Consider the following 15,517-nt stretch of genomic DNA (forward strand, 5'->3'; position numbering starts at 1 on the left):
TACAGTTCAGGATCTTGCTACAATTCCTGCTGTTTTCTACAGAATCTTATTACTCGCTTTTAAAAGTTTAATTTTTCTTCCATGCCACCACTAGCTAGTGGCTAATGCAAGGGACTGGGAGCCCGGAAGCATGGTTTCTATTCCCAGCTCTGAGACCAGGTAGCTGTATGACCTTGGGCAAGTCACAAATCCTTAGTGCTCCAGCTATCGAACAGGGTAAGTTACCTCACAGGGATATTGTGAAGCATAACAGATTAGTGTGAAAAGTGGTGTGTGATGCAAGGACAGAAGACCTATAATTAAGGCTGCAAGCCTGTCATGGAAGTCACAGATTCCATGACTTTCCAGGACCTCCGTGACTTCTGCAGTGGCTAGTGCGGCTGGCTCGGGGCCGCCTGAGCAGCTCAGACGGCGCCTCGGCCAGCCACACAGACTGCTGCTGTGGAAGCGTCAGGCCACCACACCCCTCCCCAGCAGCAGCAAGAGTTTGTGTGTGGGAGGGGGCTCAGGGCTGAGGCAGGGAGTTGGGGTGCAGGAAGAGGTGAGAGTTCTGGGCAGCGCTTACCTCGGGGATGGGGGAGGGTTCCCCGGAAGCAGCAACATGTCCCTCCCTTCGTTCCTAGGCAGAGACACGGCCAGGCGGCTCTGCGTGCAGCCTTCACCTGCAGGCACTGCCCCACAAGCTCCCACTGGCCATGGTTCCAGTCCAATGGGAGCTGCGGAGCGGGTGCTCAGGGCGGGGGCAACATGCAGAGACCCCCTGGCTGTACCTCCACCTAGGAGCTGCAGGCACATGCCGGCCACTTCCGGGACCTGGGTAGGGAGCCTGCCAACCCCCTTGCCCCTGGGCCGCCCCCTACCCCAGGGCACCCAAGTTTTAGTCAGGGGTATAGAGTACAGGTCACGGGCCATGAATTTTTGTTTACAGGCCATGACCTATCCATGATTTTTACTTAAAATACCCGAGACTAAAACATAGCCTTACCTATAATAGACATTTGGCGAGAAACAGAGGAGAAGGGGAGAGGGAGACATGCTTCCACCATCACACCCTACTGGAATAATCAGGCTACTTAAAATGAAAACTTGACTGATACTCTCCCTGCCACCCTGCCCAGGTGTTCCTGAAAGCTGAGTTTCCATGTCACAGTCCAGAAGCTAGAAATAGACTGGGAAATTCTCCTGTGTTCATCCACTGAATTCTTGGATTTCCTCATCTCATTTCCTCTATAGCAATTGCAATAGAGGGCGAGCACAAAGCTCCTTTAACAGCTGCTACAAGCTGTTACATAAATCAATGAGAGGGCATACTGTGGAGTCACAAGGTCTGCTTCTTATGTCTAGGGAGCCAAATAATTTTGCAATGCCCAGTCTCAGGCACTAGTAATAAATGAGAGATTCCAGGTTTGAGCTTGGTTTGCATTTCAAAACCTAATGTCAGATTTAGGTTATGTAAATGGCTGGATATCCTTGCCGATGTGGCAATGCTAATATATACACTACAGGGCTCCAGTTCTTATATATGCTCATTTAAAACGCATTCCTAACTCATATGTCTGTTTATCTGTGAAAATTGAGGGACAGAAGCAGGAGGTGGCACTTCCCAGTTCTCAACCTCCTTCCCCAAAAGCTGGAAGTAGCTCTCAGGCTAGGCCAAAGTAGTGAGAGGGGAAGGAAGTTCCCTTGATTTATAATTAAATTGGGTGTTTACACATGTAAAGGGACCTTTAAAATGGAAACAGTCATCCTTTGAGCCACTGATCTTAAATCAGTGTGGCTTACGAGGGTTCCATTGCACATTACATTTCTCACTCTGGTACAACAATCAGACTCACTGACTGCTAAATGTTCTCTCTGGTATGTATAAAGCATTACAATATTTCTGTTTTTAATAGAAGAGGGGCTACAATGTGGCCTAGTATACATTTACTCCTTCTATCCAAAACCATTTCTGTTGCAGGCTTGCAAAATTTAAAGTATATATTACTAAACAAATATCGTAAGTGGCCTATTTCTAATGCTTTAACTGAATTCTGTAATGGATGGAATAAAAATACAAACACCATTTTCCCCATCCTGGAAACCCTATAGTCCAGTAAATATAGAACCTGGAAAGAATATTAGCCTGGAATAATTCAGGAACTTTCATTGATTTTGGGTTTAAGGGATCTCCAATTAAGTAACTAAGTTACACTAAGGAGAGAAAATCTGTTTCATTGTGACGAAACATAGGTATTATCCATCTTAAAATGGTCTTTGAAGTGGTTGATTCACTGTAGACTTGCTGCACTGTAAATGGAAATGAGAAGATTGCTTATTGAATCCACCGCTTTATTGACTAGAATGATGTGGGAAGACTCCTCTGTATTGGGTAGCAGTGCTGACAAATCAGAACGTGCCTTAAATAAGGCAGTGATGACATTCCTGAAGTAAACAATCCCTCCGTTTCTAAAAGTGATTGTGCATTTCACCTGCAATAACTAACAGTTGCTGTGATGCAAGTAGAGGATGGAGATGATCCACTCAGGGTCTCTCCCAACCCCAGATAATTCTAACAACTCAAGAATTGCTAAAAACAACACTAGCTTCATATGTTAGAGTAATCTTTCTACAGATCTCTGAATTCCAAGCCACAATCAGAGCTGAACCCACATAGCAAGTGTGAAAGTTGTCTTGGTTATTATTTCATGCTATATTTTTCTCCATTCATTACTAAGCAGCTTGATTTACCAAGTACTGAGGAGGAAATTCAAACAAGCTTTCTTGCTTTTAAATTTCCCAGCAACAGAAATGACTAAAAAGAACAAAGGAAAGGAGAATCAGTAAGATTAAGATCTTTCATATCTCCTTGAAAGCATCACTCTCAGGCTCATGACAAAGGTCTGAAGTGAAGAACAAAAAAAAAAAACAGTGTAGAGTTCATTTCCTAAACACAAATAAAATGCTTTGATAAATCCAGCACTTACAGTAACGGTGAAGCACGTGACACTTAGGTCAGGGATCACAATGGAAAGGTAAACAGCGCTGAAAGTGGTCAGAGCCTGAAGTACCAAAGTGAGATTTATATTGAATAGATCCTCTAGGTTTTACAAATTGCATACACACAGTGGTATCTGATCATCCCTCTTCCTTACATGCTTTTATCAGCAGTGACAATTAATGTCATCATCGTTAGCCTTCAGAGCGATCATCACTTCCCTTGAAGTGGATAAGGGCACTCTTCACAGGAACTATTGTTTCTGGCTGTTTGCAGCCTCAGGCAAACTGTCTCAGGTTTATCTATGGTTCATATTTGAAGGTTGTCTTTGCGACCATGCAGGTTAGGCACTTTTTACAAATGAATTCCAAGGTGATAAAGTATAAATTGCTGCCACCAGGACAGAGCACTGGTTTGCTAAGTCACCACAATTTGATCTAAATTGGTTCCTGCTCGTAGACACTGATGCAACAGTGCCATGTGCCCTCTTATGCCAGATACTATGCTAGACACTCTGTGAAGCAAGTTTATTGCTTCCACAGATAAAAAATGCTTGGGATCTGTTCTTCCCTACAATGATTGCTTAAGGCTGTAGACAAAAATTCTCATCATTTTGGATAAAGTTTTCAAATAAAACAGAAATGAGTGACTTATAATGAGCTGTCCCTCATTCTTACTGAGAAAGAAGATGACTAAATCCCATTAGAAGTGTGACAATCCAGTTTTCTGTGAATTTAGAGTCCTTGAAGGGCACCATATTGACAGTACTGGCTACCAGCAACCTGTTTGTCCACAGAACAAATGTTGCTAGAAACAGCCTTCGCAGGTGGCAAGGTACTTGAGTTTCCATTCCCCTTCAGACACTTGTCTCTTGAGCCCGACTGTGCACCAGTCGCAGTAGATTTCTATATAGGCACACTTTCCTACTGGATTTTGGCATGCTACCAGCTCATTTCCCATAAGCTACAGAATGGCCACAAAATAGCAACAGCTTTCAGCTACCACCAACTTGGCCTGGTTTCAAACTGACAATTAGAGATGAAAGGCTCCATATCGTGTTATCAATCCCTTGAGCTATTCAGTTCCCTTTGGGTTTGTCTTTTTTCAAATACACTCACTAAAACAAATTTGTAGTGCTGAAAAAAAAATGTTACACTATTGATATTAAAATAATGAACTAAAGTACTTAGCAGTCTCCATGGCAATTATAAGAATACTGGAATCCAGTTTTGCTGCACCACCTGCCAGCAGACCTGTCAACGCATTACTCAGCTACAAGGAAATCAAGTTGGTATACAGAGTTCTGCCAATACACTTCCAGAGCCACCTCACATTACCCCCTACCAGAGCAAGTTTACTGCCATCACCAATAGAGTAGGTATTTGTCCAATTTATTGCAGCTGTATTGACATAGAAAGGTGCAACCTTTGACTACTATTCTCAGCCACAAACCAAATTTTTCAGCTGGGACTTAGTTTAAGTTAGCTGTAATGTAGGCAGGGAAATTAAAAAGTGGATTGTTAACCTCACAGTGTCTCTTTAGCTCCCTCACACGTGTGCATGCCCACAACTTCCACTCTGCTTTCTCCCATTCATCTGGCAAGCACCTATTAAGTCTCTTCGATTTCCTTCACTGTGCTTTTCCTCTTCCCTCTTGCCACCCTCCCCAAGTCAGGAGACCAAGCCACCTTATTTGGTGTGAGTATCAGGAACTGTGTTTCTTCTTCACAACATTCAGTTGAGCATCACGGCACTCTCCCCTAAAAGACTGACAATTTGGAAGAGGTGGAATATTTTCTAGATAAATGATTGCTCTGCATCATTGTACAAGCAGCTTCAACTAAGAACACCACAGGTGCTGCCTCTTCTGGTAAAGATGGGCCAGCAAGTGAATGCCTAAATGTACTGCTGCCTGTTTTCGATGCAAGGCCAGTATTTTCAATATATATAATTTTTAGTCACTTACTGAACCTTTTCATATTTGGAAAACACTATTTGACTAAAGAATTCTGTGATCCTGAAGAGTCTTACTTTACACATGAGTATTTGTGATTTATCATTTCACCTGGATTGAAATTTCAGTTACACAACAGCTAACCATGAACAGAAAAATAAGCTCAATTAAAATAGGGAGAAAGACAGACCTTGAAGCAATTAATCAGCATGATTCATTTGTCAGGTTGCCATAAAAATTATCACCTAAAAAAGTGCTAACCTTAACTTTGACTAATTCATTGTAAGTTCAGTAATTTCAAAAGCTTTTTAGTTACTTTTGCTTTAGTTACATATTGCATGGAGTCATCCATCAAACTCCCGGACATCTGATAATTCCTGATCAAATACACAGAAGAATCAGAGTCCAAATCATGAGAGGTGCAAAATATCTACCATCATCCTGCCATAGTCAATCATGACAGCATTATCTGGGAGTGACCTGTCAGCTTAGTCATAAAATGGGCTTGTCTCACTTGTTTGACTTCTGTGGAAACGTCATCGGGTGCAATCCTGAAGCCGTGCTCATGAAAGCAAACCCATGGACATCAGATTGCTCACACAACGGCTGCAAGATTTGGTCCTTAATCTTTAGCACACTAGCTAGTTCTCAGGTGTTTAATACTTTAGACACTGGCTAGATTCCTAGTATTTCAGATAGTCACTGGAGTCACTGTGCTAGGAAGGGAGGATTGGCTTCTGGTTATTGAGGTCAGATGAGTAGCATGAGGCCAAACAGTGGATGTATGCAGTAAAACATGGCCAAGTGCAGATGAGTGTATAACATAAGGCTGTCTGCTTCTAGCTCTGGGGTACTGGAGGTGGTGCCTTGTGCTTAAAGAGGCAAACAGGAAGTGTGGCTTCTGCTATTTGAAACCTACAAGGAATTGACAAACTAGTAATGTTAAGGTTGAGAAGCAACTGGAGATAAGCTGTACTTTTAAAACGAATCTTACTAAAGTGCAGCCAACATTTACTGGTATGTACCACTTTTCCCTTTGCTTTTCAGAAGGTAAGCTCTGTGGGCAAGGGACTCTACCTAACATATTGTGAGTACTGGTCCCAAGGCCTGCTGGGGACATCAGCTGGCGGCTCCTTCATGGAGCCGTGAGCACGGGCATGTACTTGGCACAGTTCACTCCCCTCCCGGACACCTGTCCCTTTTGCGGCATGAAGGAGACCCTGGCGCACGTGTACCTGGAGTGCACCAGGTTACAGCCCCTATTCCGGCTCCTCCTAGATATTTTATTACGGTTTTGGTTGCACTTTTCCCCTCACCTGTTCATCTATGCACTCCCTATCTGTGGCCCCACAAAGTCACAGGACCTCCTTGACAACCTCCTCCTAGCCCTGGCCAAAATGGGCATCTACAAACCAGGAAGAGGAGGTTGGCCGACAGGGTTTTCTGCGACTCTGGGGCCTATTTCCATTCCTCGTTCCTGGATGCCTTCGAGGAGCAGTGGGCACTGTCCAGGGTTCTCTGCTCAGTGTCCCCATCAGGTTCCCTTCGTTTAGCCCTGTAACCTCACTCCTGTTCCTGTTATCTCATTAGTTGTCCCCCGCACTTATTTGGAATCCCGGACTTGTCGATCCTTCCCTTAGGCTGGGGGGAGGTCCTTTAGTAGTGAGCGGGCAGAAGCCCACTCACCTCCTGGATGCCAACAGGACATTGTGAGTACTACTGGATACACACACTTCCACTAAGGAAGAGGTGGAGGATTTCAAAGCAGTAGTTCCTGGCTCCATTTTAGGTACTTACATGGCCCTCATTACTATATATCTGAGCTCACAATTTTAAATGTATTTATCTTCTCAACAGCCCTGTGAGGTAGGGGCAGTGCTATTATTCCCATGGTATACACGGGGAACTAAGGAAAAACAAGACAAAGCAACATGAAGCCTATGGCAAAGCAGGCAACTTAAGATGGGTCTCCCCAGCTCCATGCTAGCACCCTAACCCTGGGGCATTCTTCTCCCAAACAGGAATCGGAGATAAATATGAAACTTTTCAACAGAGACGCTTGTGCTTCACTTTGGCTGCTAAGGAGGTTAAACAAGAATTTCAGGAAACATTTAAGCCCTTCCTAGATGTTTGACTTGCAAATTCCCCCAAAGAGTACTATCCAACTACTTCTACCTACCCAAAACAGCAACAGACTCACTCTAGTGATAATGAAAAGACAGCTGCCCAAACCTTACTTGGAAGTGACACTGCAACTATGACAAGCTTGTGTGGAGTGAGAAGCAGCAGCAGGATTTCATTAAGCCAGTTTGCCATGTGGTAACTTAATTTCCCATTGAAGGTACATTATTTAAAAAGTACAACATCATCAGCTGCACAAAAGTTCTATTGCCAAAATATATATATATATATATACACACACACACACACACACACACACTTATATATTTATTTATTTTCAGTCTCACTGCTGATTTTACAGCAATAGCTGTTAGTACTCTGTTCAGGACAAGAGTTCCCATAGTCATCCTTTAGGCTCTGCCAATGGCCTGGTGTCAAGCTTGGCCAGATGTGCTACTTACATTTATTCTACCGTACTGTGATTAACTGTATTCAGCCAGTTTTCTGCTAGGTGTGATATATGACTCAAGTGTTCCAGCTACATTTGTGTAATTGACTGAACAAACATTTCATTGTGCTAGCTATTTGCGCTCTTATTTTTTAAATATCTAACAGAAGGCTTGTACTGCACAGCTCTGACCTCATTTCACCCTGCTTTATACCTGCATTCAGAAACCCCACATTACAAGCACCCTTCAGGTGGTCAGTGATCACCAGATGGATTTCCTCCAGAACCAAGAGATCTTCGGTCAGCTTAAAAAGTGAGTCAAAGTTAGTTACATTAAACACTTCCTGTCGGAACTGCAGCCGCAAACCTTTCTTCCCTCCTAAGAGCATAACAGCCATAATGGGTCAGACAAAGGTCCATCTAGCCCAGTATCCTGTCTTCCAACAGTGACCAAAGCCAGGGACTTCAGAGGGAATGAACAGAACAGGTAATCATCAAGTGATCTATTCCATATTGCCCATTCCTAGCTTCTAGCAAAACAGAGGCTAAGGATACTATGATACCTTCCCTGCCCATCCTGGCTAATAGTCACTGATGGACCTATCCTCCATGAACTTGTCTAGTTTCTTTTTGAAAGCTGGTATAATCTTGGCCTTCACAACATCCTCTGGCAAGGAGTTCCACAGGTTGACTCTGTGTTGTGTGGAGAAATACTTCCTTATGTTTGTTTTAAACCTGCTGCCTATTAATTTCGTGGGGGGAGGGTCACCTAGTTCTTTGGTTTCTCATAGGCACATTGCTTTCTTCCTGCAACCAGTATGAAATCTTTTCTTTATAATGCGGAGTGGACACTCTCTAAAACCTTGCCTTTGTAATAGGATTGGTCAGTCATCCTTCCACCCACCTCTCTGTACAGAAGAACTTCCCAGACTGCTTTTCCCCACATGCTGCTGGTATCACTCTACTTTCAGTCTGTGTATTCTCTTGCTGAGGCATTGAGATAGCTGTCCAGATGTTCCCAGAATGCACAGACACAAACCAGATTGTAACTCATGGTTGTGGACTTAAAGATGCAGCAATGACACAGCGCAACAAAGCTGGCTGTATTTAATTCAGGACACTGACCTAATTAGAAAAATACAATGATATTTGTGGTGTGACTGGATCCAAAATGGATCCAGCATGTTTGGCTCCACGTGCTAAAAGTTTTGTGAAAATCAGATTTATTTCAATTGCACTAAAAATATCCACACAATGCCCCAAATAATCTTTACCACAGTTACTTTCATACTATTTCATTACAAGTCATCCTCTCTCTTTAATGCAGAGTACTTCTGTTTGGGACTGGTATGATCGCTGCTGGAATACTGTGTCCAGTTCTGGCACCCATAATTCAAGAATGTTGATAAATTGGAGAAGGTTCAGAGAAGAGCCAAAAGAACGATTAAAGGATTAGAAAACCTGCCTTATAGTGACAGCCTCAAGGAGCTCAATCTATATGTTAAGCTAAAGAGAAGATTAAGGAGTGACTGGATTGCAGTCTATAAATTCCTACATGGGGAACAAATATTTAATAATGGGCTCTTATCTAGCAGAGAAAGGTACAAGATGATCCAATGGATAGAAGAAAAGGAGTACTTGTGGCACCTTAGAGACTAACCAATTTATTTGAGCATAAGTTGAAGCTAGGCAAATTCAGAAACAAGGCATAAATTTTTAAACGGTGAGAGTAATTAACTACTGGAACATTTTACCAAAGGTCAGGGTGGATTCTCTATCATTGATCATTTTTAAATCCAGATTGGATGCTTTTCCTGAAGATCTGTTCTGGGAATTATTTTGGGAAGTTCCATTGCCTGTGTTAAACTGTAGGTCAGACTAGAAGTAGATGATCGTAATAGTACCTTCTGGCCTTAGAATCCGTGAATCTATGAAAAGTAATTCCCATAGAAAAACCTAACTTTAAACAAAGGCAGTGACGACATCAATCATGCATGTCAATAAGATTATACTGAAAAATCATCAGCTTCAAAACACCAGCTAAACAGATCTATTGGAATGCCCAGCAGAGCACGTTTGATATGCCATTTTGCCCTTATTAAATTCTAGAGACTTTTTCTTTGAAATTCTCTAGCATCTCTATGCTTTGGAGCAGGGATGTGAAATTCAGCAGGGAGTGGCCTTAGCATTAGGTACGTGCCTTTGCTACTCCCATGATTACTGGGAGTAATGAACTGCCCTAATTTGACCAAGTTATAAACTTCTGAAAGTCGGTTTGTACATGCTCAGAAGAGACTTGCTAGAGCAGTGATTTTTAACCTTTTCGCATTTGCAGACCCCCTAAAAAATTTCAAGTGGAGGTGGGGACCCCTTTGGAAATCTTAGACAGTCTGTGGACCTCCAGGGATCCCCAGAGCACAGGTTGAAAACCATTGTGCTAAAGCTTGCTACCAGCTAAAGACCATGAAGATTCCATCTGCACTGAGCATGCTCCATCTTCTTGCAGCTCCTACCTGTTACAAGCAGCGCATGTACCAGTCCCACAGAATGACTGAGCATGCTCCAGCCCAAGATGAGGGGTTTAGGATGACTTTTCCTGTAATTGCTGCTCCAGGCCAGAGTTGGGCCAGACACCAGAACTGAGAGCAGGGAGCCTGTCTCTCTTTGTACTCTCAATGACACCATGCTGGCATCCAAGCAGCATGGAGGAGGAAGCAGTCTGACTTAAATGCAGAGGGGACAAAGGCCGGGCCAGGAGAGAGGGAAAGAAATATACTGGGACAAGGAGTCTGGTTAGACTTGGACTGGAGAGCAGAGAAACTGACTGGGAGGGAGAAGGGGGAGGCTGGGACTGGAAGTGGAGGGAGAACACAGGGGAGGGGTGAATTATGACTAGGAGGCAGTGTGGGAAACTGGGTGGGGAGAGGAGACATATGACAAGGGTATTGAAGTGGGGGGCGGGGGGGAAAACAGACTGCCTGGGCAAAAAGATTGGAAAAAGCAGTCCCAGGAGGGAGACGGTGTATGACAGCCAGCTGCGGGGAGGTGGGGAGAGATTGGACAAGGAGCCAGGAGGGGAGAACTGGGATGGGCTGGACAAGGAGACAGGGACTGGGTATAAGGGGGAGGAGAGGGAAAAGACTGGGAGTTGGACAGTGAACCTGGAGGTGGAACTAGGACTGGCTGGGCAAGGAGACTGGAACTGAGATGAGATACGTAAGGAGTGGCGACTGGGACAAAAAGCCAGAGGTGGGGAAGTGACAGGACAGGGACAGATAGCAGGGAATGGGGCAGAGGGGCTGGAAATGGACAGAAGAGTCTGTGACCACTAGAGAACACTCCCTTCCAGAGCTTAAAATGAAACCCAAGATTCCTGAATCTCACCACTCTTCACTTTCACAGATATTTGCCGACAACCACTGGAAAAGTGTTGCATCTCCTCCTCTTGCACTGGTCCACATAGAGGAAGATAACCTACTATTGCTATCACTAATTCAGTTAGTTCATGCGGCAAAGGTCCATGAAATGGATCTAAAAGTTCATATGCAGCTGACGACCCACATGGGTGTCAATATGATGCTATATGACCATTTGTTTTCTCAGTTTGTTTTTTCAATAATCTAGGAACTAACAGCCACATTAAGGATGCAAAATTAAGCACTTAAAAAATTAGGAAACGCCAAAAATATTTATTTACATGATCACACCCTATTTTTTCCACAGAACCCCTACCCCAATCAGTGCAGAGGATGGGCAGTGCTCATTCAATGAACAGCCACTCAATATTTTGTTTTCATCTCATTGTTCAGTGTGTAGTCCCATGTCTTGTTCACTGCACATTATTCAAACCCTGCTCTGAAGACAGAAGTATTAAATTCCTCATGGTCTTTTCTATAGTGCTCATCTCTATAGTATCCAAGTGATTCACAAATATTCATTAATCAGATCCACAAAACCCATGTGAGATGAGTGGGTATTATTATTCTCACTTTACCAATGGGGAGCTCAAGCACAGAGGGATTACGGACAACAGTATTAATTAATTTTAAGTGCCCAATTTGAGATGTCTACACCACATGATTTTTCAGAGTACTTAGCATTATATAGCACTTTTTGTATTCAAGCACAACTCCCACTCACTTCAACTGCAGCTGAGAGTGCTCAGCACTTCTGCAAACCAGACCCCATGGTCTCAAGCTGGATAACCAGCAAATGAGGAACACACAATTTGTGACCACCTGCAAAAAGTTTGATTTCATTGGATTTGCCCAGCATCAAACAGGAAGTCTGGTAGAGCCAAGGACAGAATCCAATCTTCCAGGGCAGCATTTGACTGAGTTAAGCATCCTTCTTCCTTCTGCAATCCCCTGCCTTGTTCACCATACACCTTCAAACTTCTGTAACAAGTGAGGAGGGGGTTCAACAAACAGTCTCCTTTACTACACAACCCTGATTCATCCCCACAGCAGGTCCATCGGGTGCACTGAATAAGGCAGAGTCCTGTGGAAAAGTCAATATGTGATCGTGTAATTAAAAACTATATTATATCATATAATGCATATGCACAAGGGGATTTCCTAACTTTTGAGTGCTCAACTTTGCAACCTTAATAACGTTCTTTTAACATAGCTTTGTGCATGTAATTCAAATATACTATACCCTTTTGCCTTGCCTCTCAGGCCAAAGTATATGGCAGCCCCTTTCAATACTTTTTTTTTACCATGGCATACCGTACTGTTCCAATTCCCTCATTTCTGCCAGGCCCTACATATAGCATTACAACTGGTTTAAGCCTCGCTCATAAGAAACATTTTCCACATATACGTGTGTGAGCAAGCCAAGAAGCACTTCTACAGTATTGACAAAGCTTTGCACTACAGGAAAGCAAAAAAAGTACCTGTGGATTTGTCCATTTTTATGTAGGTAGTCCAGCCCCTCCAGCACCTCCTTTAGGGTTGTGGCTATACTAGGTTCATCCAGGACTCCATTCTTGTGTTCCCCTTTTGCCACTATGTGTTTAATGACATCCAAAACAGATCCTAGAGAGAAGACAAAAGTTAAACTTGTTCTTTAGCTTCAACTGGAAGGAATTATTCCATGTGATTAAATGCTATCTACACAGCCATCTTGTGGGTAAATCAAGGAAACCGGGAAAATAAGTGGAGGGGTTAGGGTTAGTAGCATCATAAAGTCAGTAGCACCCATTTTATGTCCAAACAAAAGGGTACCTTCTCCATTCCAAAGGGGATGCACTGAAAGGACTTTTACTTGCACTTTCTTCATGGTTTTACTGAAAGTGTTTAAGCCCCCCATTTTTATCTGGTCAGTGGTGGGGAAGGTCTTACAGATCCTCAGTAGTACAAACATACACCTCTAGCTTGACTGAAATGTTTGTCAAGAAGTCCAATACCAGGTAAATGCCTTACAGATCAAAGGGCACCTAGTTTGTCAGCTATTTGTAAGAGTTAAAGTTCATTCTGACATTAAAATCACAAAAAAGACTAGTTTGTCAGTTGAAACAGATACTGGAGCACAGATGTTGAGGAGGAGCTGTTTTGGCATTGATTCAACTTAAGAGTGGGGAGAGGAAATGGAGAATTGGGGAGGGAGGGAGTTGCCACTCTTCACAAACTAAAATTTGGTAGAATTTTATTTTCCAGTTTCTAAAGATACACTTGGTACACAGTTGCTAACATTGGTACTATTCCTAACACTTAATGGTGAACATCTCTAACAGATGAGAAGATATGAATTTAAAACGTTGGTAACAAATTACTTCCTCACTATATACAGAATTGGAGTACAGTTTAAATCCTTCCGGAGATGGATCAATACAGCTCCTCTTCCTGAAGGGGTGTGAATTACATCATCCTAGATGACAAACCATGCTTTACAAACCAAATCAGCTCTTTGAATTGCACCCAGGAATAAATCGGGAATCAGTTCAGAGACTGCCTCTTCTCATACAACATTGTGACCTGCTGATGTGTTTGTGCCAACATTCTCTGTATTTTCATCTGGGGACTGGAAGGCCATATATTTGGTATTTACTACTGCCATTGGCCAGAGAGCCTGACCTTCAAGGCACGGTGTATAGCCTCTCTCTATTCTCATGGGCTAAACTGTGATTAGCAGCTCAGTTTGGGGGTTGAGTATCTCCAACCCAGTTTTGTATTGTTTAACCCTTGTATATGCAACTGTAGGAAGCTTTAGTGATACAGGTATAAAACAAGACAACGTCAGCAATGGTGATGGGTTTTGGAAAGAATTAGCTTCGGACCACAGGTTTTCTATTTTAAGTCCCTGAGTATATACTTAGTCAAAGAACATTTCAGTACCAGTTTAGTGAGTTGTAAGAGTTAGAGTTCATTCTGACTACCTTGTAATTAAAATTACAAAAGAAAACAGAACATGTTTTGACTTGTTAAAGAACAGTGAAAAGCCCAGAAGGGTTTAAAATTGGCATGTATTAAAAACATTAAGACTTAGTCATATGAATTTTGATTACTAATGAATTTCAAGAACGTGCAGGTTAACATTTCTAAGCAGACAGAAAGCAGAACCTGATGGGAAACACAGGTAAGAATTTTTTTTTAAAAAAGTGTGCGCGCACACACACATACACACACTTACACTTCTGCTGTTATAGACGCCCTATGAAATTCTGAGGGTTTTTTTTAAACTATAATTTAGGGGGAGGGGTTTTTTTCAGAAATTTTGCATTATTTTGTTATCCATTTTATCCACATGGGGAGGGGAGGTTGGGTCCTGCCCCTCAGGCGTGGGAGACCTTGGGGGCGGAGGGAAGGGTTGCAGAGCAAATACTCCCTGCATTCACCCTGCAGTGGTGACTGCTGTCCCACGGAGCTGCGCTCGGCTCTCCACTCCAGACATTGCAGCCTGGTGCACAGGGGCACTGTGCTGTTCAGGGTTAGCACAGCCACCCCTCCATCATGACGGAGGTGCATACAAGCCAAATTTGAGTGTATAATCAGCCGAATGTGAGCTCCCAGTGTGACACTGAGGCCAAAGGGTTAAATCAATCCTTGGATGCGTAAAGAGAATCTTGGGTAGGAGCAGAGAGATCATTTTACCTCTGTGACCTGGAATACTGTGTCCAGTTCTGGCGCCCACAATTCAAGAAGCATGTTGATAAATAGGAGAGGGTTCAAAGAAGAGCCACAAGAATGGTTAAAGGATTAGAAAACATGTCTTAGAGTTATTTTGGGGAAATTCTATGGCATGTTACACAGATGGTCAGATTGATTACAATGGTCCCTTGTGGCATTGGAATTTTTGACTCAAAGGAATATAACAAGACTGAAAACAAGAGTTGTCAGGATCTGCGTCTGCACCTACTGCTTAAATGTTCTAGAGATCAGAACTCAACTATATTCAGTTTCCCCCCACATTCCTAGGACTGTAAAATGCATTTTATAATCAGTATCAGAAGAAGTGTCTAAAGGTACGTCTGTTCTTAGCCAAAGGTCCCCTCTTACAGTAACAACCTGAGTTATAACACGTCTACATTTTCTACAAGGAGAGCAACATTTATTGTGTGACAGTGAATGATTGAATGTGACTTATTTCTACTAAAGAAAATTCACAAAACACATAGCAAAAAATCAGAGTATGTGCCTCTTCATTTTACCCCAGAATGGCTAGACTCTGAAGTTTTGTCTTTTAGATTCTGAGGTCTTCAGGACAAGGGATGTCTCTTTTGTACATTTTTGTATGACACTTAGCATAACGTGGCCTTGTTTGGGTTCTCTCAGTGCTACTGTAATGTACGTACTAGATTCTTAAGTTTGATTGGACAAAATGTTTGTATTTAGGAAATACCTGATGTGTGCATATACCTTGATGATCTCTATTTTAGAAGATAGCTTTGTGAGCATATCAGGCACAAAACTTCCACATAGACTGCTTGGTCCTTCCCCCTTAAATACACTTCTATCTGCAGGACTGAATGCAATAAGAAGTCCAATAAAAATATGGTGTTCGTGTTCTCATTTCA

General features: G+C 42.8%; 1 protein-coding gene across 3 annotated transcripts in view; it reads right to left on the minus strand.

The window, feature by feature from the left end:
* OXSR1 (oxidative stress responsive kinase 1) overlaps positions 1-15,517 on the minus strand; it is a 120,202-nt gene that overhangs the window by 48,139 nt on the left and 56,546 nt on the right. For all 3 annotated transcript variants that reach the window (XM_048837489.2, XM_048837491.2, XM_048837490.2), the window contains one exon: positions 12,398-12,539. In XM_048837489.2, coding sequence (XP_048693446.1) covers positions 12,398-12,539 — 142 coding nt within the window. The remainder of the gene's footprint in view (positions 1-12,397; positions 12,540-15,517) is intronic.

Source organism: Caretta caretta, chromosome 2 (assembly GCF_965140235.1).
Source record: "Caretta caretta isolate rCarCar2 chromosome 2, rCarCar1.hap1, whole genome shotgun sequence".
Taxonomy (NCBI): Eukaryota; Metazoa; Chordata; order Testudines; family Cheloniidae; genus Caretta; species Caretta caretta.